At 43.1% G+C, this 24933-nt stretch overlaps 1 protein-coding gene across 2 annotated transcripts in view; it reads left to right on the top strand.

Annotated features, from left to right (window-relative positions):
• LOC148013037 (E3 ubiquitin-protein ligase RKP) overlaps window positions 1–24933 on the top strand; it is a 79606-nt gene that overhangs the window by 38646 nt on the left and 16027 nt on the right. For both annotated transcript variants that reach the window (XM_087667434.1, XM_087667433.1), the window contains exon 3: window positions 24696–24859. In XM_087667434.1, coding sequence (XP_087523560.1) covers window positions 24696–24859 — 164 coding nt within the window. The remainder of the gene's footprint in view (window positions 1–24695; window positions 24860–24933) is intronic.

Here is a 24933-nt window from a genome sequence, read left to right as displayed (position 1 = left end):
GAGCCCGGACATTGGTGGAGTCCTGACTTGTATATCAGATGAGGTCTATGTGACCGGATGGCAAAAAGGTGACCATTGTGGGTCTAATCTTTGGGTTAGACAGAGTGGTTAAGCTGGTAGCAACTCGAGGCGCATTGCATCGAGTTGCGGTGTAAGGGAGCTAAAAGGGGCCCCTATTGTGGGGTCCGGGGGCCGCGGAAGCGGCCCCTGGCTGGGGGGTCCCAGGGGGGCCAGCGGCCCCCCTGGCGGGGGTCCGGGGGCAGCGCCCCCGGCCCGATGGTAAAGGGAATATTCCCTGGAATATTCCCTGGCCGACTAGTGGAGGCTCATATGGTAGGTCGGTTAGCAGGCCGACCTAACGACCTTCGCGGGCTATAAAAGCTAAACCCTTTCGCAGCCATCTCACACTCATCTTTCACCCAGTCAGAGTTGTTGTTCCAGCTAGCCTTAAGCTCTTCACCTATCTTCTGTCTAGATCGCCATCTAAGCTTCACACAGTGGAAGCGCACGGGTGGACAGAGCCATCTTTGTATCAGTTGTTTGGAGTTAAAGAATTTACTGATTCTCCTCTTATCTGTTGTGTACTCTCTATCTCTTTCTCAGATTCTGTTCGCTGCGCCGTGTAATATTTTACATGGTATCAGAGCCCAGGGGGCTCTAGAGATCGGAGAGAGTGCAAGAGGCAAAGGCTTCAACAGCAAAGAGAAACAATGTCGACTCCGGGAAGCAGTTCTGGCGCATCAGGAAGCGGTGCAGGAGGTGGTGCTGCTGTACCGACTATTCAAACACTAAGGATTCGTCCACCAACCTTCAGCGAAGGCAAGTTAGATGGTACAAACTACACCTTGTGGAAGTTCAAAATTACTACTATCCTTGATTCTTATGAGCTTCTGGAGACTGTGCTGGGGACTGACGCAGAACCACAGCCTACCCCCGACCCATCAAATCCTAGTGTGATGATTCCTCCGAATGCAGATCTTCTACGAGCTTGGAAACGAAGGAATGCAGATGCATTGTGTGCCTTAGTTACAAGCTGTTCTGACAGTGTTTTGACTCTGATTCAGCATACAACCAAAGCGTCAGAGGCTTGGAATGTACTAAGGAGTCAGTATGAAACACGAAACCAAACAAGGATTCAAAACTTGGAGAATCAACTAGCAGCGGAGAAGTTTGCTGAAGGAGAGACGGTTGAAGCATTCATCACTCGGATTAAGAATCTGCGCGACCAGATGGCTGGCGCTGGGATACAAAAGACTAGCGAAGAGCTAGCTCGGAGGTGTCTTCGGATTTGTCCACAAAAGTTTGATGGACTAGTAACTGCCCTTAATACTCAGGTGAGACCTCAAGCTTTGACTTTTGAGGAGTTTTGTGCATTATTAATGGAGGAGGAGTTGAGGCTGAAAGCCCGAGAAGGAAGCAACAATGGAGATGCTGCATTCTCTGCCAATGCAAAAGGCAAAGGTGTTTCCTCCACCAAAAATGATGGTGACAAAAAGAAGAAGGGCGGCAAGAAGAAGTTTCAAGGAGAGTGCTTCTACTGTAAGAAGAAAGGACATGCAATTGCAGATTGTCGTGTCAAGAAGGCAGATGAAAAGAATGGTACCCTTAAAAGTAAAGGGAAAGAGACAGCCAATACGGCTGAAGCAGAGTTGGAATTATTCATGGCGACCATTGAGGAAGTGTGCTCCTCGGCGCAAGAAGAATCTACCACTAACTCTTGGGTGTTGGATAGTGGGGCCTCCCGTCACATGACCAACAAGAAAGGTCTATACAGTTCTATGCAGCCTCTACAAGAATCCATCACTGTGACGGTTGGAAATGATGCTAAATGCCCTGCTGCGGGCACAGGTACTATTTCTTTTGTTGCTGCAAATGGTGAAGTCAAAAAGCTTTCAAATGTGTTGTATGTTCCCGAAATCAGGAGAAATCTCTTATCAGTTGCTGCCATAACTGATCTTGGTCATGAAGTGAGGTTCAAGAAGACAGGTGCAGAAATTATTGATAGTGCTGGCACAATTGTTGGCAAAGGAGAAAGAAGGAACAACCTGTATGAGCTAAGTGCTCTTACAGCCACCGCTGGAGTGGGCACAAGTAAGCTTTGGCATGAAAGGTTTGGACACATCGGATTTGCAGTATTGAAGGAGATGCAAAAGCAAGGTATGGTTGCTCACCTACCTACAATAACTGAATTGAAGGAACCATGTGAAGCTTGTATGATGGGCAAGCAACAGAGAAAGGCATTTCCACAAGAAAGCAAGAATAGAGCACATGCTCCTCTAGAGTTGGTGCATGCTGACTTGTGTGGTAAGATGCCTACACAGGCCTTGGGGGGATCTTCTTATTTTATGTTGATTGTCGACGACTACAGTAGGAAGATGTGGGTGTACTTCCTTCGTGATAAGGCTCAAGCTTTTGGTAAGTTTAAAGAATGGCTAATACTTGTTGAGAATGAAACAGGGAAAAGTGTGAAGAAATTTAGAACAGATGGTGGTGGTGAGTTCAACTCAAAGGAGTTTGAAGGCTTTTGCAAGAGCAAAGGGATCAAGCGACAATTGACGACGCCTCACACACCTCAGCAGAATGGTGTTGTGGAACGCAGGAATCGTACCATTGTGGAGATGGCAAGATGCATGCTAAAGGGCAAGGGATTGCCTAACCATTTTTGGGCTGAAGCTGTTAATACTGCAGTCTACATTCTAAATCGGAGCTACACAAAGGCTCTCAAGGGAAAAACACCTCATGAGGCTTACACTGGTAAGAAACCATCTGTTTCACATTTCAGAATTTTTGGATGTGAATGTTATGCACATGTTTTAGATGAGAAGAGAAACAAGTTACAACCAAAAAGCAGAAAATGTATCTTCTTGGGTTATAGTGATGAGCAGAAGGCTTACAAGTTATATGACCAAGAGGCAAAGAAGATCATCGCGAGCCGTGATGTGGTGTTCAAGGAGGAGCCGCATACAGTGGAGGAGGAGAAGGCAAGGTCTTCCACTTTATCATCAAGCGAAGAAGTAGTCCACTATGAACCTGTCCCGAGAGCTATCCCTATCCTTAAGGAGGAGGAAGCATCATCTTCAGATGATGAGGAAAAAGTTCACCAACCTGACATCACCCCACCGGAAAAGCCATTGCCGCGCTGGGTGAAGCAGCTCTATGACCACAATAATCCTATGCCTGCATCTGTTGAGGAGAAGGCAGACGGACCAAGGAGGTCTCAGAGAATAGAGGAGCAAAGGAGGGCTTCTGCTCACATAGTCAACATGGCCTTGATGGTTGAGATTATGAGAGAAGTAAAGGAGCCAACTGACTTAGAAGAAGCACTTGCAGATCCATCATGGAAGGCTGCTATGCAGGCGGAGTATGACAGCATAATGAAGAATGACACTTGGGAGCTAGTGGATCGGCCAGCAAAGCGGAAGATTATTGGCACCAAGTGGATCTGGAAGGTAAAGTACAAGGCTGATGGTACCTTAGAAAAGTACAAAGCTAGACTGGTTGCCCAAGGATTTTCACAAGTTGAAGGGTTTGATTTTCAAGAGTCATTTGCCCCAACTGCCAGAATGACCACTATTCGCACGGTACTTGCAGTGGCTGCCCACAAGAAGTGGCCAGTGTACCAAATGGATGTTAAGTCAGCGTTCTTAAATGGTGACCTCAAGGAGGAGGTGTACGTGGCTCAGCCACCAGGGTTTGAGGCCCCCCATTCTGAGAACAAAGTGTGTAAACTGAAGAAGGCATTGTATGGGCTGAAACAAGCCCCCAGAGCATGGTACCAGCGGATAGATAGGTTCTTTTTAAACCTAAACTTCAAAAGATGTGCCTCAGATGCTAACTTGTATGTTTACAGGGATGGTAAAAAGTCTGTAGTGATTGTCCTATATGTGGACGACCTTCTTATTACAGGTGACTATGAAGATATGATCAACCAAACTCGAAAGGCTTTGAGTTTTGAGTTTGAAATGACAGACTTGGGCTTGCTGCACTATTGTTTGGGGATTGAAGTCTGGCAAGAGCCAGGAAAGATCTTCATCTCTCAGAAGAAGTATGCATGGGAGATCTTGAAGGCATTTGGCATGACCGAGTGCAAGGAGATAGCTACACCTATGGAGGTGAATGTAAAGTTATCCGTTGAGGATACATCAGCACTAGCAGACATTGGGAGGTATAGGAGGTTGGTCGGCAGTCTAATCTACTTGTGTAACACCAGACCAGATATCAGTTTTGCTGTTGGTGTTTTGAGCAGGTTCTCAAACAAACCTCATGAGAGTCATTGGAAGGCTGGGATGCGGGTGCTCAGATACTTGAAGAAAACTCTTGACTATGGTATCACATACAGTTTCGGAACTTCTCTTGTGGGGAACTGTGACTCAGATTGGGCAGGAGACATTGATTCCAGGAAGTCAGTTTCTGGTTATTGTTTCTCTTTGGGTTCAGGAATTTTCTCTTGGATTAGTAAGAAGCAACCAACAGTGGCATTGTCTTCTACCGAAGCAGAGTACAAGGCAGCTTGTTTTGCTGCATGTGAGGCCGTATGGTTGAGAAGGATTCTATGGCATATGGGAGTGCAGGATGAAGAACCAACTGTGCTGAGATGTGACAATCAGAGTTGCATCGCCATTGCCAAAAATCCAGTGTTTCATGCACGCACCAAACATATAGAGATCCAGTATCACTATGTGCGTGATTTGATGGAGGATGGGATAGTGGAATTGGTCTACTGTCCAACAGAGGAGAATGGAGCAGATATCTTCACCAAAGCACTTACGAAGGATCTGCTTCAAGTTCATCTTCAGAGACTCGGCATTGGGCCGAGGAGATAGTTCACCTATGGGTGGACATTGAGGGGGGGTGTTAGATATGATCAATGCCCCACCCTCATTAGGTACTACCAATGATCCATGGTGCTCAAAGTTGTAAGGCCCCCATTATGAGGAGAAGCCAAGTGTGAGCCCGGACATTGGTGGAGTCCTGACTTGTATATCAGATGAGGTCTATGTGACCGGATGGCAAAAAGGTGACCATTGTGGGTCTAATCTTTGGGTTAGACAGAGTGGTTAAGCTGGTAGCAACTCGAGGCGCATTGCATCGAGTTGCGGTGTAAGGGAGCTAAAAGGGGCCCCTATTGTGGGGTCCGGGGGCCGCGGAAGCGGCCCCTGGCTGGGGGGTCCCAGGGGGGCCAGCGGCCCCCCTGGCGGGGGTCCGGGGGCAGCGCCCCCGGCCCGATGGTAAAGGGAATATTCCCTGGAATATTCCCTGGCCGACTAGTGGAGGCTCATATGGTAGGTCGGTCAGCAGGCCGACCTAACGACCTTCGCGGGCTATAAAAGCTAAACCCTTTCGCAGCCATCTCACACTCATCTTTCACCCAGTCAGAGTTGTTGTTCCAGCTAGCCTTAAGCTCTTCACCTATCTTCTGTCTAGATCGCCATCTAAGCTTCACACAGTGGAAGCGCACGGGTGGACAGAGCCATCTTTGTATCAGTTGTTTGGAGTTAAAGAATTTACTGATTCTCCTCTTATCTGTTGTGTACTCTCTATCTCTTTCTCAGATTCTGTTCGCTGCGCCGTGTAATATTTTACAGAACAGAGCACCCTATGTCGACCCAGTCAGCTTTAGATCTCGTGCCACACGACTTGCAAGTGCAACCAATGATTGCCATGTTTTGTCACTTGTGTGGCATTACAATTGGAGAAACAACCTATGATTGTTGTTTGAGCCTCTACAATTGAAGATTAGCCAATATATTTGTAGGATCATATACCATGAGTGCATAACCAACCCATGATAGAGCAGCTGGCCAACATGGTTGAATTATCAACTAGGTGATTGATTGAAATGGCCTTTGCCATGCCAAATTTGCAGTAGGGCTTGTTGAGATAGTCATTAACAATCAGCAAAACAAGATTAAGGTTGAGTGGTGGGTAGCTTGTCTATTTATATATGGATGAGGTTCTCTCAAATTAGGGTTTCGCTTATGGGACAAAAACACTCTCTCTGATTGTGTTTCTTTTTAATAAGAGTTTGGTAATTTTGAATTTTGGGGCCATAATTAAGAGCTAATCAAGTGGCAATGCATTTTTAGCTCCACAAGCCTCTCCTTTTGTCTTCGGTGTTGCTGCTGTCATTGACCCTAGTTGGTGTCCTCACTATGCCTTGGGTTGCATTGAAGGATTGATTAGTTTGCCATTGTATTCAACTTTCCATTCAGATTTAGTGCAAAGTTATCACTTCATTCTCTTTTTCCTTGCTATCTCTCTCCTCTTTTCTCTCCATGTTCGTGTTTCTCTTCTATTGCGCACTCACATGGTATCATCGTCTAAGTGAGGATGCACTAGTATACTCGACACCTTTGATCTTTGGAAATTTGTCACCACCCCGATTCCTCGTCTTGTGGAGGATTCTACCATTGGATCTATGATGTATCAAACATCTCTATGGGATCGGCTCAACTCTGAAGTTAGGTCCTTCCCTTGTATGAGTTTACAAGATACTGTTCATGTTTATGTACATAGGTTACGGATTGTAGTGGAGGTGTGGAGGGAGCCCTCTTTCCTCCACCATTAGAAGACCTTTGTCACTGTATCACCCTAGAGCAGAAACTCAGGATGCCCTTAGTTGACGATTGTTCTTTTATGAAGGATCACATCAACAAGATGGAGGATATGTGGAATGAGCTTGCATCCCTAGGTTGGACAATATCTTTGGAGGTCATGGTGATGGTTCTTCTTATCTAGTTATTACTATCTCCAAACTATGATGTTTTCTACACCAGTTTTCTTACCTCTAGGGTACATAAGACTCTTCTTTGGGAAGAGCTAGATCCACTTGTCTTACATCATGACAAGTGACTCAAAGAGATAAGGAGCTAGTGGACGTAGTTATATGAAGCCTTTTACCATAGAAGCAGGAGGGGGAAACAAGAAGGTGAACAAGAAGGCTAATACCAAGAAGCAGGATGAAAAGAAGAATGAGAAGAAGTCCAAGCCCAAGTGTCCACCTTGTGGGAAGGGCACTCATTTAGAGAGGGGTTGTAAAAAGCATTCCCATTTGAACCTAGAGGAAGGTCACAAGCAGTGATGATGCTTCTCAATGTGAAAATTCACAAAATGTAGGGGAAATGCAATGCATGATCTTGGACAAGGCACGCAACATGGGCAGCAAGTTCAAAATATGGGAATTGGATAGGAGGTGGGTTTCTTTTAGGCCTCTTGAAGTCGATGATTAGCAAGAGGAGCAAGAATTTGCTGACTAATTTAAAGACGATGTGAGGACAATAGTTGAAATATTTGTGCAATTGGCAAAAGATCCTCAATTTATGTACTTTTTGAACCTTGTAAAAGAGGGCAGCAAAGCCAAGAAGAGGAAATCATCTTCAAGAGCTTTGGGCCTAGGATAGATGCAAAAGGATGAATGAGAGTGACATGGTAGATCATTGTTAGTGTTGCAATTTACCTTGATGAGCATCGGTTGTAGCTGATTTTAGATCGGGCTTATTCACATTTAGCAAAGCATAGAACATCCAGAGTATTGCTTGATGGTAGATGCTCAAGGAGAGGTTGCATCTCCACTCCCCTATAGATGGACGGCTTAAGTATGTGGTGGATATCGGATGTCCTTGATTTGCATCCAAGGTATCGTATGTTGACAATATTTCTGCCATTGGGATCACTATTTTGTGTACTAGTCATGTGAGTTGGTATACATATGTATATGGTTTGCACTTAGACTTTGAAACTATGTATTTGCAAGGTCACTAACATGTATGGAATACATGGAATGTATGTTTGGGCTAGGTATGTAGTCTCATACTTCCCAATCTTTTGATTCTTCTACTTCTTTTTCACAAGATTTTGGTGATTCTCACGAAGAAGGGACCATGCAACCAAGATATTGGTTCATTAGTCTTGAAGAATATAAACTCTTGTTTGTGGACTCAGAAATGTGAAGAGTACAAAATATTAATTCAACCACCTATACGTTTTCCCTCTTCTTTTCCTTCAATTTCTTCATCTTCAGATTATTTTGAAGTAGGTGAATCATCTCTTTCTTCATTTCAATTCAATGCATTTAATGGACAAAGGAAATCTAAAACATTTTTCACTATTGCATCTACTAATTCTTAATCTCCCACCCATCCCTTCCTCTTCTTCTGTTGCACTTTGCTTTACATATCCATTAAGTGCGTCTCACATATCTTGAGACACTGCATTGGGTAGTCCTTCACCCTTAGGTATAGCCTTTATGACATTGTCTTTTCCCTCAATTGGATGGTATACCTATGATAGAGGCTTGTCTTGTCATCCATATACTTTCAAGCTTGTCATGGCTTAGGATACCCTCCCAATGATTACCGATTGTGGATTAGTTGGTATCATAGTTTGCCTCCATGGCATTATGTATTGGGCTTTCTAGTCATTTTGCTATGCCCTAGTTGACATTTGGTCAAGGCTCCTGTGTCCTAATGCCTCCATCTCTATCGGCACCTTATGGGAATATTCATGTTTTAGTGCCTTCGTATCATTTGGCACCCGTTGGGTACTTACAACCTATTTTTGTCCATCCATCTCCTCCTCCTTCTCCTCCTCCTTTATCTCCCTCCACCACCTTCTCCTTATCCACACTATCTATCCCACCTATCCGGCACCTCATGGTTCTTCCTCCTCGTTAGCCAAGCATGGCTTCATTGACAAGACTCGTTTTAATGGGTCTAACTATATTACTTGGTATAATCTGAAGAGACATGCCCGTGACTCACAAAATGTATGGGATATTGTGCAGGGGTTGAAATCCCAACTTGATTCCACACTTGCTCCATTTGAGGTTGTTTGCTTATGGAAGGTTAGGAATGCCTTTGCTATTATATGTATTCAAAACCTAAAATGTGGTACATTCGTCATTGTACCAAATACCCATTGTGTCTTGCTCACTCTTTCACTCTATTGCTCTCATTTCTTTGCACCTTCACTCTTAGCTCAGCTCATGTATAGACTCCTCAATAACAAACTGGTATCAGAGCGGGTGACGAGGGTGTGAGGTAACTGGCGTGAGGTGACACGCTTGAGGTGATGAGTGATAATCGAGGCGTGCGACATACAAGTTGCAGGCGGGCTCGATAGGCAAGTGCGACAGACAAGTCGTAGGCGGACTCGACAGGCAGGTGTGACACGACAGGTCGCAAGCGGCGGGTTGCAGGTGTCGTAGGGTCAGACCCGACGGTCGGCAGGCAGCAGACATATTGCATGTAACCAGGCATTAGAACTGACGGGCCTTGATCAACGCGAGGACATGCTTGTCTCGTTTTTTAAATTAAAAAAATAAATTATTATTATAATTAAATATAAATATTCCCTTATTTTTTTACTATTCCTTTGTCGGGCATTCACACGCACAGGTACAACTTGAAATTTTGACCTAGAAATTTGGGGCTTTTCTCAGATTTGGGGATTTCAATGCAGAAGTGAACAATGTGACTTAGAAATTGCGAAATTAGTGCACAATTACCTGTGAAATTTTGGGGTTTTTCACATTTCAGTGAATTTTCTTCAATTTCAATGAAATTTATGTACACGGGACTTGTAAAATTTAGGGCTTTTGCCGAATTTCATCAAATTGTGCAAGACTTGCTTGGTATATGCACTTGGGTACTTGAATTGATGCAATTTGAACAGATTATCCTCTAAAAATTTGAAGCTTTTGGCCCAAATTGTCAAATTTCTGCTCGGGAATGCCTTTGAAGTAGAAATTATAGTGAAATTTTGGAGATTTCACATGTAACGGTTGGCTTGGTCTCTAATTGTGTCAGAAATTGCTTGAGGAGTGCAGCAAATGACATTTTTTAATTCAATCTTGGGATTTTCATTGCTGGTTGGTACTCTTGTGCACTATGGTAACTTGTGTCATATTTGGGCTTGCCTTTGGTGTCTGGTTAGTCAATTTGGGACTGCAAATTATGGCTGGAAACAGTGACAACAGTAATCTTTTGCACATTAAGAAGCTTGAGGGTGCCCATAATTTTGCAATCTGGCAAAAACAATGCTATAATGTCTTGGTGCAGAAGAAATATGTAAAGTCCATTAAAACAAAGGGGAATCAAACCGGCAGACATGGAACAAGATGAGTGGAATAGACTTGGATGAGCTTGCTCACTTTACCATTGCGCTCTCAATGTTAGACAACTTGCTCTTCAACATTGAGAAGTTGAATTCAGCATATGCAATGTGGCAAAGGCTTGAAGAATTGTGTGCTTAGAAAAGTGCAGCCAGCAAGGTTTATTGACTGGTAAAACTGATGGACTTTCGCATGAAAGAGGGTATAGCCACGTCTATACATTTGAATGAGTTTAACTCAATTTTCAGTTAGTTGATTGCTTTGGATCTTCATATTGATGAAGAGTTCAAAGCTACCTTCTTGCTATGCAGTCTACCTGAAAGTTGGGATAATGCTATGGTTGCTACACGTTCTAACATTGCATTTGCGGTGGGAGTGGTTAGTAGATACATGGCATATCCTGGCAAAAAGCATTGGGAAGCAGTGAAGGGTATCATGAGATACCTTAAGGGCACAAAGGATTTGTGTATCTGCTTTGGTAAGCAGAAGTCATCTATTGTTGGGTTCACGGATGTAGACTATGCTGGCCATCCTAACTGCAGGAAGTCTACTTCAGGATATGTGTTCACGTTCATAGGTGGAGCAATCTCTTGGATATCCATGTTGCAAAAGTGTGTTGCATTGTCTACTACAGAGGTAGAGTATGTTGCTGCCACTGAGACATGCAAAGAGGCTTTATGGCTCTCACATCTTGTGAGGGAGCTTGGTATTATCGAGGCTCCTATACTCCATTGTGACAGTTAGAGTGCTATCATGCTAGCATGGAATCATGTCTTTCATGCAAAGACAAAGCACATACAAGTGAAGTATCACTTTATCAGGGATGTACTTGACAGAGCAAGGGTATTGAGCTCGTCAAGGTACATATAGGTGATAATCTTGTAGATCTTCTCACGAAAGGTCTTCCAGCCGAGCGATTTGCTCATTGCCGCCAGATGATGGGGGTTGGATAGTATATGTGTCTTTCAGCTTTATACATACATAGACTTAGCTGATTCTTTTCTCTTCCTTCAGGCACGTTGCCTTTAGGTGGGAGGTTGTTGGGAATAAAGGCTTACTGTGCCTTTCTTCAGTGTTTGGGTATGAACACACCCTTACACTATTGTACTTTATATACTATCTAAACCTAAAAAGTGATACATTCATCATTGTACCAAATACCTAGTGTGTCGTGCTTACTCTCTCTCTCTCTCTACTACTCTCAACTCTCTTCATCTTCACTCTCAGCTCAACTCACGTACAGACTCCTCAACAACATGTAGGGCTTATTGCTTGAGTTTCATTCTCAGCTTGAGCATTTTGATTTAGCGTCAGAGTGTTAGGCACATGTGACTGAACACTTTGTGGTTCAGGATAGGACTATTACATAAATCTTGATCATGAGCTTCAAAACTTTAAAATCACTAAGTGGGATGACTTGAAAGCCAAGTTGATTGAGTATCGATGACTTCTTGCCGAGCTCTCTATTATTGGGTCTCGTAAGTGATGTGATAATTAGTTCACATTGTTCCTTAACAAGTTGTCGTGAAATACTTACATTTTTGTGTAGTAGGTGATCTCATAGTCCATTATACTCATATTCTATGAATTCGAGTGTTAACTAGTGTGTTACGCTCAGTTGTTTGATCAATTCATAGTATGATCTCCACTGAGGGGCTCTTGTTGCTGCTTCTCGGAAGGGGCAACAAGGGAAGGACAAGCAAAATCAAAACTCAAATCAAAATTTGAAGTAAAATCAAACTTAAAGCCAAGCTAGTGAGACACGAAGGGAACTCCTAATCTTTTGTAAAACTCATATGGTAGAATATACCTAAGAAGAATAGGTATTGTCAGCATTGTCAAAAGGCTAGCGACTTTGACGATGAGTGTCGTTCAAAGGTAAGAGACACAACACTAAGAGCTAAGAATCAGATCTCCACGCCTCAATCTGACAACCCCTGGTAGAAGAGACAAAGTGGTAGCATTCCTCAACAGGAGGAGTGGCAAGGCTAAATCCATACTGCTACTGGTCAACCATCACAGTCAACATCATTCCCAACATTAGGGGCGTGTTTGATTAGTTAGCAGAGGTCCACATCGTCTTCTTAGAGACATGTGAGGATGCGAGTCTTGTTCATATCTACGAGTTGCCTTCTAATGAGGTTGTGGCAAAGGTCCACTAGTCATAGCTGAGTACTTTAGCTACTCCTTGGATTGTGGATAGTGGAGCTACTCATCATATGACTCGGATCTTGGACATTTTCATCCCCTGAGCCTCAACAGCCAGGATAGTCCATATCGGAAACAACTCCTTGATTAAGATTTAGGCTCATGGTCGCGTTAGTTTTGCCACTGAGTAGGGCTCGAATCTTGCTACACTAGTTGATATATACTATGTCCCTTAGCTTGGGGTGAACTTGTTATCCGTTCAGTAACTTTGCGGGTTGGAACAAGCAGTTTTCTTTACAACAACCACAATCGAGGTCCTTGACTTTGAGATTGGTTTAGTGATTGCTCGCGGTGAGGCATAGCTTAGTGGCTTGTACCACATGGCCCAGTTCCTTTCCAAGCTGACAACTAAGGGCTTAGAGTTTCATTGTTTCTAGGCTTTAGTCATTGCACGAGACCCTATAAATAATGTGCATCTTTGGTATTTTCACTTTGGATGATATAACTCTCTTTATGAGTTGTTGAGGGCCTTTTACGCTTGAAGCTATCTCGATATATGTGTAAAGCTTGTCAACTCTGGAAGCAACACCGTATCCCATTCCCTCGGCAGTTCGCACATAGAGCTAAGGTGTCTCTTAGATTGATTCATGTTGATTTTGCTGCCTTGAACGGAAGGCGTACTGTACTTCTTTTTGATGGTGGATGATCATTCTAGATACATGTGGGTGTACTTTCTTAAGCACAAGTTCAATGCACTTACATATTTCTCTACTTGGGTGCTATTGGTTCATAATCAGACTGGTCGTTGTGTAGGATGCACGAGGAGTGATAGTGATGGCGAGTTTACCTTCCACAAGTTTTTCGAGTTTCTATATTAGGATGGCATGTCTCACCAACTTACTTGTATCAATTGTTAGCAGCCATGTTTGTCATGCCTCGTCATCTCTTGCTTGCGAGCCTTAGGTTGAGCGAGATGAGGACTTTAGGAGTTCTGACCCGTCTATCACTTGTTTTGATGGAGGAGGTAGCTCATTCTAGAGCACTCAATTTATTGCATTTTAGTGCATTTTCTCCTCCAGTTGGGATTTTATGTGCATTTCGCGGGGCTGTTTCTACATTCTTCAACTTGCCTCACTTGCCAAACTTTGTCCACCATTTTTGGGATTTTTTTTGGCATTTTTACCAACATTAAATGCTGGTTGGACATATTTTAGACCCCAAATTTCAGGTTGGCCAGTTTTTGGGATTTTTGGCTATTTATAGCCATTTTCCACTTGGCAGTCAGTTAGATTATTGTCTTCCCTCCTTCCTTGGCACTGTGGCAAGTGTATACTCCGACTTCGTCATCTTCCTTCCTCTTTGGAGTGTTGCTGTCATCATTAGCCTGATCTAGCGCCTTCATTGACGTTGTGGGATGCGTGTAGGGATATTTAGTCCTCCTCCTGTATTCAGCATTTGTTCCTTGTTCAGTGTAGGTTCCTTTTCTTCTTCTCCTATAGATTGTCTCTCTCGTCCTCTATTTTCGAGTCCTTCCGTTGCGCACTCTCACATGGTATCGAAGCATGGTATCTGAGAGCGACATAGAGTTCATGAGACCATCTGCATCTACGTTTGAAATACAAGCTACTAGTAGCTGCATCTGGTGCTTAGGCGTCATCATCTGGAGCGTACTGGGTGGAGGCAACTATCTATTAGCTAGGCAACTACCTTCTGTAGTTAAATGCAAGCTTTCAGGAGCAAGCGATAGCATTCACATCAGTGTTTTGGTACTTCTGTATCCTTAGTGAGTAGTTGACAATATTTTCTCCCTCGAGCGGACCTTCTACATAGAGATCTTTGTATTGTGTAGCCGATTTCTCGTGTCTTGGGATTGTCCATAGCCAAAATCAACTTTTTGTGGGTGTTTTGCAGACATATACAAAGATATCTTATCACCAATTCTTTGTTGACTCAGAGGATGTGGTCTCTGTTCCTTCCTTTGAGAGATAGAGCTCGTAAGCTTAGGTAAATCCTTTAGACGACGTGATTTTCGTGCTAGTTTATGCGACGATCGAAGGTCACCTAGCCCGTTTGTACGAGATCCCTCTTCTCCCCGTTCTTTCCATGTTTCACCAGGAAAGGCTCAATTTGCTGGCCTTCATATGCCTTCCATGGCACCTTCTATACAAGTGCCCATACTCCCATCTTTGCCAAAGAAGACCGGCTTGATGGTTCCAATTACTCACTTTAGTTGTGTAAGGTGGAGTATATCCTTGATACCTTCGATCTTTGGGAGTTTGTTACCCACCCATTTTCTTGTTCAGTGGAGGATCCCACCGTTGGATCATCGATGGATCGTGTAGCCTTATGGGATTGGCTCAACTCAAGAGCTCGATCTTTCCTCTTTATGAGCTTACAGGATTTTGTCCTAGTGCATATGCATAGGTTGCGGAAAGCAACGGAAGTGTGGACGAAGCTTGGTTCTTTGTACCATCAAAAGACATTTTCCCATCGGATTACTCTCGAGAAGAAGTTACGGATGCTTGCTGTTGATGATTCTTCTTCCATGAAGGATCATATCAATAGGTTGGAGGACATGAGGGATGAGCTTGCGTCCCTTGGCAGGATGATCTCTTTAGAGGATATGGCCATGATTCTTTTGACTCAACTACCATCTCCTTGGTTTGATGTCTTCTACACTAGCCTTCTTTCATCAAGGACCCGTGAGAAGCTTCTTTGGGAGGAGCTTGCCCCGCTCCTTCCATGAAGGATCATATCAACAGGTTGGAGGACATGAGGAACGAGCTTGGGTCCCTTGGCAGGATGATCTCTTCAGAGGATATGGCCATGATTCTTTTGACTCAACTGTCATCTCCTCGGGTTGATGTCTTCTACATCAGTCTTCTTCCATCAAGGACAAGTGAGAAACTTCTTTGGGAGGATCTTGCTCCGCTTGTTTTGGAGCATGACAAGCGCACCAAAGAGGTAGCTAGTGGATTCACCTCCACCAAAGCTTTTGTTGCAGGTTTGGGAGGGGGTACGCAGAAGAAAGGGAAGTCACAGGCTAAATGACAGGAGGGTTTTTCAGGTTTTGACTCTGACTAAGAGAAGCCTAAATGCCCATATTGTGGGAAGGGGACACATCTAGAGGAGAAATGTTGGAAGAAGTACCCATGCTCTATCCTCTTTGGGGTGAACGCTTAGGTTCCCTTGGCAAGATAGCCGTCACCTCTTTAGTCTTTGTAGGTCACTAGGTAGTTGACATGCACCCTTTGCTTGATGCCTTGGTTGCTTTGGGGTGGGATGCCTTGGGAAAATAAAAGAAAAGGGCTTGGTCTTGTTTGTAGTCCCTTTCTCATTCCAATTGTGGGCCTGAGAGGGGATGTTGAGCTAGATTATCATTAGCTTTCATATGAATTTTGAGCATTTCTTTGAAATGGGAGCTGTTCGAGAGAGTTTCAGTGTCCCATATGTAAACCCTAATTTGTGAGGCCCCAAACTTTCTATAAATAGATAGTTTGCCTCCCACTTAGCCCAATCTCATTTTTGCATATTGTAGCTTTGCTATCTACACCCAATTCATTGGCGCCTACTGCTCAGCCTTCTGGTGCTATTCCGGAGCTATCTACTGTTGGTGACTGCTGTTCAGGGCTGGAACAGCCTGTGTCACTGCTTTCTACCCACTTGTGCTGCCGTACAGCCTGCTGCCACTGTCACCCAGCTGTCCACGACCTGTAGACTGCTGCCTTTTGCTGCTGTCTGCTTCGTGCTGTTTGTTGTGTCATGTTCAAATCTGCATTTTGCTGAGTGCAGGGTATGTACAGCTGCCATGTCATCATTGTTGCATGTATTTGCAGATTTCAGCATCCTTTTGCTTGTGTCTACTGACATTGATCCAGCTACCACATTGCTGTGTCTGTTGGCAGACATATTTGGAGGCTACCTTATTGCATTTCCGGATGTGTTGGAGCACAACACACTCTAGTTCATTACCTTTGTGTTGATCCTCGAGCTATCATAGCTCGAGGTACAATATTCATTCACTACATACTGTGTTTGTTGCATGAGCATTGTATTATTCAGATTCATTCATTCTAGATTTCTCCACGGTGTTCATTGTCTTTGAGCTACCCTAACCCTAATTGTGTTCTGTTATCAGCTTGTGCTTTGTTGATGATTGTGTTTGTGTTTTTTGTGTCAGGGTATTTCTTTACAGCTACTTGCCAACCCTTGGGTCACTAGTAACTACCCCTGTGGAGATTGTCCATATGGATTTTTGGCCCCATGCACTCTTCTTTTTTGGGCAAGGCTATTTACCTTATCCTATTTGTGGAGGATTTTTTGACTATATGTTTGGGCTTATTTCTTGGAGTTCAAATTGGAAGCATTTACTACTTTTTGTGAATATATTGAGCAAGAGCGTCATTTTTGCCTCTGGGTTCTGTGATATGTCACTATACAAGTAGCTGGGTGCCTTACAATCCCTTTTGTAGATCTTTATAGCAATCACTGTTCTCTGGGATGACTCTTATTCTTGTTTTCTCAAAGCTTCCGTGGTATTGTGATAGTAATCATACTGTCATCATTAGCCATTATGCCAGCTTACTTATATTGGTTTTGCAACCCAAAAAAGAAAAATAGGATTAGGCCTAGGCTACTCTTTTAATTGCATCGGTGAGTATGAGGTGGCCTTAGAGTTGGTTCTTGTATAATGAAGGAATCGATTAGGCACGGAGATTAAGGCAAACAGTCATTACGCGCAGTGAGAGAGACAGGGAGAGGGCGAGAGAGCGGAGCATAGAGTGAACACGTTTTTAGGTACAATGACGAGTGTACCACTTTAGGTTTTAGATAGATATATGTATAAAAGTACAATGTGCTAAGGGTGTGTTCACACCCGTGCACATATAAAAGGCACGATGGCCCTTTATTCCCAACAACCTCCCACCTAAAGGCAATGTTCCTTAAGAGGAGAAAAGAATCAGCCAAGTCCAAGTATGTACAAAGCTGAAATAAATATATCTATCCAAGTCCCATCATTTGATGACAATGAGTAAACCGCTCTGCCAGAAGACCCTTCGTGAGAAGGTCTGCCGGATTATCATCTGTATGCACTTTGACAAGCTCAATGCTCTTGCTATCAAGTACATCTCTAATGAAGTGATACTTCACGTGTATGTGCTTTGTCTTTTTATGAAAGACAGGATTCCGTGCTAGCATGATAGCACTCTGACTATCACAATGGAGAACAGGTAACTCCGTGATGCCAAGCTCTCCCACCAGACGTGAAAGCCATAAAGCCTTCTTGCACGCCTCAGTGGCAGCTACATACTCTGCCTCTGTAGTAGACAATGCAACACACTTTTGTAGCCTGGAGATCCAAGAGACCGCTCCTCCTGTGAAAGTAAACACATACCCAAAAGTGGACTTCTTGCAATCCATTTGACTAGCATAGTCTGCATTCGTAAAGCCAACAACAGATGCTTTCTGCTTTCCAAAGCAGATGCACAACTCTTTGTACCTTTGAGGTATCTCATAATACCTTTCAATGCATCCCAATGCTTCTTGCCAAGGGTTGCCATGTATTTGCTAACCACTCCCACTGCAAAAGTAATGTCAAGACGTGTAGCAACCATAGCATACATCAAACTGCCAGCAGTTGAAGCCTTTTCAGCCTTTTTATCATCAGATATAGGGCTGTTCCCTATATCGATTTCAGCCTTCTTATCATCAGATATAGGGCTGTTCCCTACATCGAGTTTCATATATGGAGGCAATGGAGCCCCAATTGTTTTCCCCCCCTCCATATTGAAATGTTGTAAAACTTTGGAGATATACTCCTGCCGAGATAGATAGAGTAAACCTTTAGATCTATCTCTGAGTATTCGCATGCCAAGAATGTGATTTGCATCACCCAGATCCTTCATGTCAAAGCTGCCATGAAGACTTTGCTTCAATGAATCCAAGGCATGAGTATCCCTGCTAGCAATCAGTATATCATCAACATACAAAACCAAGATAATCAGGCTGCCATCTGCTGCCTTCTTGGTGTACAAGCAGTGATCCACTTGACTTCTATGAAAGCCTAGGGACTGCATGAATGTATCAAACTTATGATACCATTCTCTTGGTGCTTGTTTCAGCCCATACAAACTCCTTTTGAGTTTACATACCATTTGTTCTTTCCCTTGTTCAACAAATCCTTCAGGTTGTTGCATATATATGTCTTCATGCAGATCACCATGTAAAAACACAGTCTTTACATCCATCTGTATGAGCTCCATATCCTCAACTGCAACCAAGCCCAAAATGATTCTCAATGTAGTCATCTTGACTACAGGAGAGAAAATCTCATCAAAGTCAATTCCATGCTCCTGTTTGTACCCCTTTGCAACCAATCTTGCTTTGTACTTTGGTGAGGAACCAGAAGTGACTTTCATTTTGTAAACCCATTTGCATTGAAGGGTTTTCTGTCCTTTAGGCAACTGCACCAAGTCCCAAGTGCCATTTTTTTCAAGAGATTCCATCTCTGACAGCATGGCTTTATACCATTTCTTGCTGTCCTGTCTGTCCATTGCTTCCTTGAAGCAAGACAGTTCACCACAGTCTGTCAACATGACATACTCAACCACATTAATTGCACCAGGAACAAATATGTCAGGTTGTCTAGTAGCCCTAGACGACCTCCTAACCCAATGGTCGTTTGCTGGCTGTTCCTGCAAATTTCCATTTTCAGTATGCTGTCCTGGCATTTCAGCCTGCAAATCAGCATTTACATCTTGCTGTCCTGGCTGTTCTTGCACAAGTAATGACTCATTTTCATGGGCAATAGTTGGCTGATCATTTCCTGCATTTACAGGTTCATTTTCAGCAGGTATTTGCTGCTGTACAGTGGGCACATTTTGCTGTCCAAAAGGTATTTCTTTCCGGAATACAACCCTACGGACCTCCTCAGTCTTTTCGGGTTGTTTGTGCATGCGATCTTCCTGGAAGATAACATCATTGCTGCATACTATTTTCCTTTTCTCGGGATCCCACAGTTTATACCCCATTTCACCCTCGTCACCATATCCTAGGAAAATGAATTTACAGGACTTTGGCTCAAGTTTGTTGCGTTTTTCTTTACGAATGTGCACAAAAGCCTCGCAGCCAAATACTTTCAAATGAGCATATGAAGGTGGCTTGCCCGACCACGCTTCTTGGGAAAACGCCCCCCCCCCCCTCCCCCCCCCCCCCCAATCATAACAGCCTCTGCCCAAAAACCATGGGGTAATGCAGCATGAGACAGTATCGTATGGATCTTATCCTGGATGGTCTGATTCATACGCTCTGCAACTCCATTTTGGGGTGGATTATGAGCGGCAGTGAGCTCCCTCTTTATCCCTTTGCTGTCACAAAATGCTTGAAAGGCTTTGGACACATATTCCCCACCATTATCAGAGCGAAGACACTTAAGTGTCTTATCTGTTTGATTTTCAGCCAATGCCAAGAATTTTTTAAACTTGCCAAGCACTTTATCCTTGCTACGAATAGGGTAAACCCATACTTTCTGTGTAGCATCATTGACAAATGTGACAAAATATTTCTTTTCTCCTAAAGATAATCCTGGCATTTTACATACATATGAATGTACTAAGTCTAGAAGAGAAGATTTCAAAGAAAGAGACTTTTTGTGAGAAGTTTGTTCATGTTTGCCATAAATACAATGATCACAGTGCTCAAAATCAGCATAACAAAGACAAGGCAAGTAACCCAAACGAGAAAGCACTTTCATTCCTGTTTGACTCATGTGTCCCAACCGGCCATGCCACAAAGAAACACTTAGCTGCTCGGTCACGGCAACAGCATGGTCACGCACACTAGATACATGGAGTGGTTACAACATATCACTCTTTCAACCTCTGGCAATAACCCTAGATCCCTTACAGATATTTCATTTTCCATCACCAAAGGTGGTATGAAAACCATCATCATCTAGCTGCCCTATGCTGATCAAGCTCTTCTTGAGCTGAGGTACATGCTGTACATGCTGAAGTGTAAAGACAGAGCCATGCTGAAACTGTAACTGCACACTGCCAATACTTGCAATCTCACATGCATAGTTGTCCCCAAGGTGGACAACACCATGTCCACCCCCTGTATATGTGGAAAACCACTCACGATGAGGGGTGACATGAAAAGAAGCACTTGAATGAAGAATCCAGGTATGCATGTCATCGTCTGTATCTGCAAGTAGAGCATGTGCACCAAAATGTGAAGAGACAAAGGGTATATCACTCCCACTGTCACTGTCATGAGTGACTACATTCACCTCTTCAATTTTTACACTGCTTTTCTTAGGCTGTCTGTCCTTCTTCTCTTCCTTGCAATCATCTGTCTTCTTGCCTTTTCCTTTCTCTTTCTTTCATCTGTAGCAGTCACGTTTGAAGTGACTCTTCTTGCCACAATGATGGCATTCAATATCTTTGCCACGTGATTTACTGCGTCCCTTGCCATCACATTTGCCCTTTTGCCGTGATCTGCCCCTAGTATGCAAAGCACTAGAAGACTTGCTGGATGCATTGTTCTGCCGATTCATCTCTTCCATAAGTAGAGCACTCTCTACATCAGCATACAAAAGGATCACATTAGAATTGCTCATGGCAGTCCTAAATGTATCCCAACTCTCTAGTAGAGTGCAAAGCAAGAAAGTAGCCTTAAATTCCTCATCAATCATAAATTTCAACGCAACCAGTTGGCTGAAAATGGAGTTAAACTCACTCAAGTCAGTAGACATTGCTGTACCTTCTTTCATACGCAAATCCATAAGCTTTTTCAGCTAATACACTTTATTTGCAGCACTCTTTTGTGCATACAATTCTTCCAATCTAGTCCATATAGCATATGCAGAATCCAAACCTTCAATGTTGAAGAGCAAGGCATCAGAAATCGATAGCTCTATGGTTGAGCGTGCAAGCTCATTCAACTCATCCCAATCATACCGATCCATGTCCATAGGCTTTGCCCCTTTAGTTTTGATCGGCTTTGCCTGTTTCTTTTGTAACAGGATATTGTAGCACTGTTCTTGCCACACTGCAAAATTATGTGCGCCTTCAAGCTTCTTTATATGCATCAAATTACTACTGTCATTGCTGCCAGCCATGGTTTTCAGCTCAAAAGTGACCAAAAAACCAGTAAATGCAGGCCCAAATTGTCACCCAAGTGACCAAGGTACAAACAAGTACCAATCAGCAATAAATGACCACGTAGAAGTACAGATTTCAGATCTGTAATTCAGTTTTCAGAAGTTCCAAACCAAGTGCTACAGCATTATCCAATTGATTACAGCTGTTCCAAAAGGCACGTACATCACTTTACATGAGAAATCCCAAAATTTCAGCTGCAATTTCTGCTGTACGTGTACCCACGGGCATAAAATTGGACATCAATGGTCAAATGCCCCAAAATTTGGTGCTTGAAATCGTCAAACACACATCTGCATTTCCTTTGTCATGCATAGGACTGTCCAATTTTGCCAAAATAAAGCAATTTCAGCAAAACGCCCAAATTTTACCAAGTGTTGATGTCCAAATTGCGCGGAATTCAACCTGCATGTACATAAAATGACCAAATGCTGCACAAATTTTGCCCAAATCGCAAAAGCCCCAAATTGCACGGGGTCCAATGTGCCTCAATGTCGAGAAATTGGGTCAATTTCAGCCCAATTTGTGCATGTACATGAAAAGTCCCAAATGTCGGGGACGAAATGTCACAAATTCCTTCAATTTCTGAGACAAATATCACTGTTGCATCTTGGGTGCATGAAATCTGGACAAATCCCCAAATTTTCCAAGTCTTGCGTGCACTAATTTCAGTGAAATTGAAAGAATTTCACTAAAAAATGTGAAAAGCCCCAAAATTCCCGGGCAAATGTGCACCGACTTTGCAATTTCTGAGTCAGATTGTCCAAGTGTGTGTTGAGATCCCCGGATTCGAGAAAAGCCCCAAATTTCTGAGCCAATTTTGCACAGATCTGAAGTCTTGTGCTTATGCGCGCGAAGCCCCGTCAATGGGTGAAGCAATTTTCAGAGAAAAAAAAGTTGAATTTTTTGAAGGAGAAAAAAAGACGGATACGGGTCCGTTGACCCGCCAGGCGTTGCCTGACAGTCACGCCCACCGGCTGGTCGCATTCGTCAGCGTCCGGTCGCGTGAAGTTGTTGCGCCGCCTGATGCCACGGGAGCTGTCGCCTGCAGCCCGTTTCGTCAAACCTTGTCTGGTCGTTGTCACCAGGCTGTAGCGCTGGACACGAAGTCCATTCGTCTACGACTGCTGCCCATCACACGTGCTACTGCCCACTGCTGCCCTCTGGTCCACGCTGGACCAGCTGTCACTAGCTGGACCTGCCACCTGCTGGCCAGTTTGAAGTGACTGTTTCCACTCTCCTGTCTGTCGACAGACAAACACCCACCTGCTGTAAGTGAGTTGCCTCTGCCTAACGACCGTCTGCAGCACCTTACGCTCTGATACCAGTTTGAAGGAATCGATTAGGCACGGAGATTGAGGCAAACAGTCATTACGCGTAGTGAGAGAGACAGGGAGAGGGTGAGAGAGCAGAGTATAGAGTGAACACGTTTTTAGGTACAATGACGTGTGTACCACTTTAGGTTTTAGAAAGATATATGTATAAAAGTACAATGTGCTAAGGGTGTGTTCACACCCGTGCACATATAAAAGGCACGATGGCCCTTTATTCCCAACATATAATGCATAGGGAGGAAAAAGATGTTGCACAAATTCGGAAGGAATTTTTCTACCTTTGTGTTTGTGAGGCAATTTAGATTACATGTCCTTCTCAATGAGTTATTGAGTTGTCATAGTCAGTTTCCTAGCAGACTACATATCTAGTGTCTTCTTTTAGTTTCTTAGCTTCTTACCTCATTGATGTATCTTGAATGCACATAATACTGCAGGCTGCTTATTACCTACAGCATCAGATATTGTATTTCACAACAGACAATGCTGATAGTAATCACACTGACATCATCAGCTATTGTATGCTAGCTTGCTTAGAATATTGGTTTCACAACCCAAAAAATAAATTTAGGATTGGGCTTATGCTACTCGTTTAATCCTGTTCTTGAGTATTAGTTGACCTTGAAGTTAGTCCTTGTATAATGCATAAGAAGGAAAAGGATGTTGCACAAACTTGGAATGTATCCCTGGTTGAAAAGGCTGATAGATGTTTGAATAATACATGCATAAGAAAAGTTTATTTTGGTCTGTTTGTATGTTATTACTGTAGTCTTACTTTCTGGTTTGATGAGTAAACATGGGTGGAATAAAAATTGAGTGTTAAGATCTCTGAAAATTGGTCATTGGTTATGGAAGTTATTAAGAATAACTAAGTGGAAGGCAGATATGATAAAGGACTGTTTTCTCATGGTAAATATGATCTGAATGGTCAAGTGTTGGACTAGACAGGGCTTGACTAGCCTTTGCCTAGGCCACGTTCCTGAACTACAGGTCCAGTCCAGCAAGTTGTAGAAAAAGATAGTATAAGTGATGCATGGTTTATCCTTCTTCAGGAGAATAAACATGAAAATGATTGTAATCTGATAGGGTTTTGCATGTGTGGCATAATGACTGAATTTAATGGCCTGATGGTCCAGCATGTCAAATTAAGGAAAGGTAATAAAATTAAATATGATGGATAAAGTTTTGCAAATTGTGGTTATTCTGATCTGAATGGATAAGTGTTGGACTAAACAGGGCTGGAATTATTTATTGGGATGTATTCTAATAGTTTGTGAAGAGCTATCTTGCATGCTTGTTGCCTTACACTCAAGTGTTCAGAGGTTCATGACTCTTAAGCATGTTTGAGCATAGGATGATAACAATTGCTCATATGTATGCCAGTCATATTATTGGTGCATTATTCTTGCCTGGATGATTTGTGGGAGTTGCTTGCTTTCCAGAAGAGGGTCAAAACTATTAAAAAAAATTGATCTTGCAAATAGTTTATTGAAGAATACTTGTAGGACATCATTTGGCCTCCAATTGACATCCAACTTTAAGCTTTGATATTGCTTGATACAAGCTTACTTGATTACTTGTGGACATTGTCTTGATGATCGTGCTTAAATTATTTACTTAACTTGGTCAAATTTTGGTCTAAAAATTCTCCCTCAGGTTATTCTTGGCATTATATAGTGAAGACACTTCCTAGCTTCAAAGTTGAGCATGTTTGCAACTCTTATAAGCTTGTTTGGACTTTTGTTGCATCTAGGCATTAATCATAAGGTTTCCCTTGCATCCACGAATCACTATGGGGTTGAAAATACATTCAAACATCATAAAATATCAGCATTGAGGTATTCCTAGGAACTTGTGGCTATGCACACTGCATATCTAGTGTCTTCTTTTAGTTTCTTAGCTTCTTACTTCATTGATATATCTTGAATGCACATGATATTGCAGGCTGCTTATTACCTACAGCATCAGATACAGTGTATCTCACAACTAGACGATGCTGATAGACAGATCCGCTCAGAGAAGACATCAAGTGATATTTTAAAGCGCTTAAAGGAGGCAAGGAATGATTATAAAGATGACCTGGTGGAATGCGTCAGGCAATGTACCTGGTAGGTGAATAATGTGTGTGGAAGAGTAAAATTGCTTTTTGCGCCTTACAGTCTTGGCTCATGGTTTTAGGGCT

This window comes from Lygodium microphyllum, chromosome 26 (genome assembly GCF_053477565.2).
Source record: "Lygodium microphyllum isolate KBCC chromosome 26, Lygodium_microphyllum_v1.1.10, whole genome shotgun sequence".
In the NCBI taxonomy this organism is placed as follows: domain Eukaryota; kingdom Viridiplantae; phylum Streptophyta; class Polypodiopsida; order Schizaeales; family Lygodiaceae; genus Lygodium; species Lygodium microphyllum.
The sequence above is the reverse complement of the archived record's forward strand: the minus strand, read 5'-3'. Positions and strand labels throughout refer to the sequence as shown.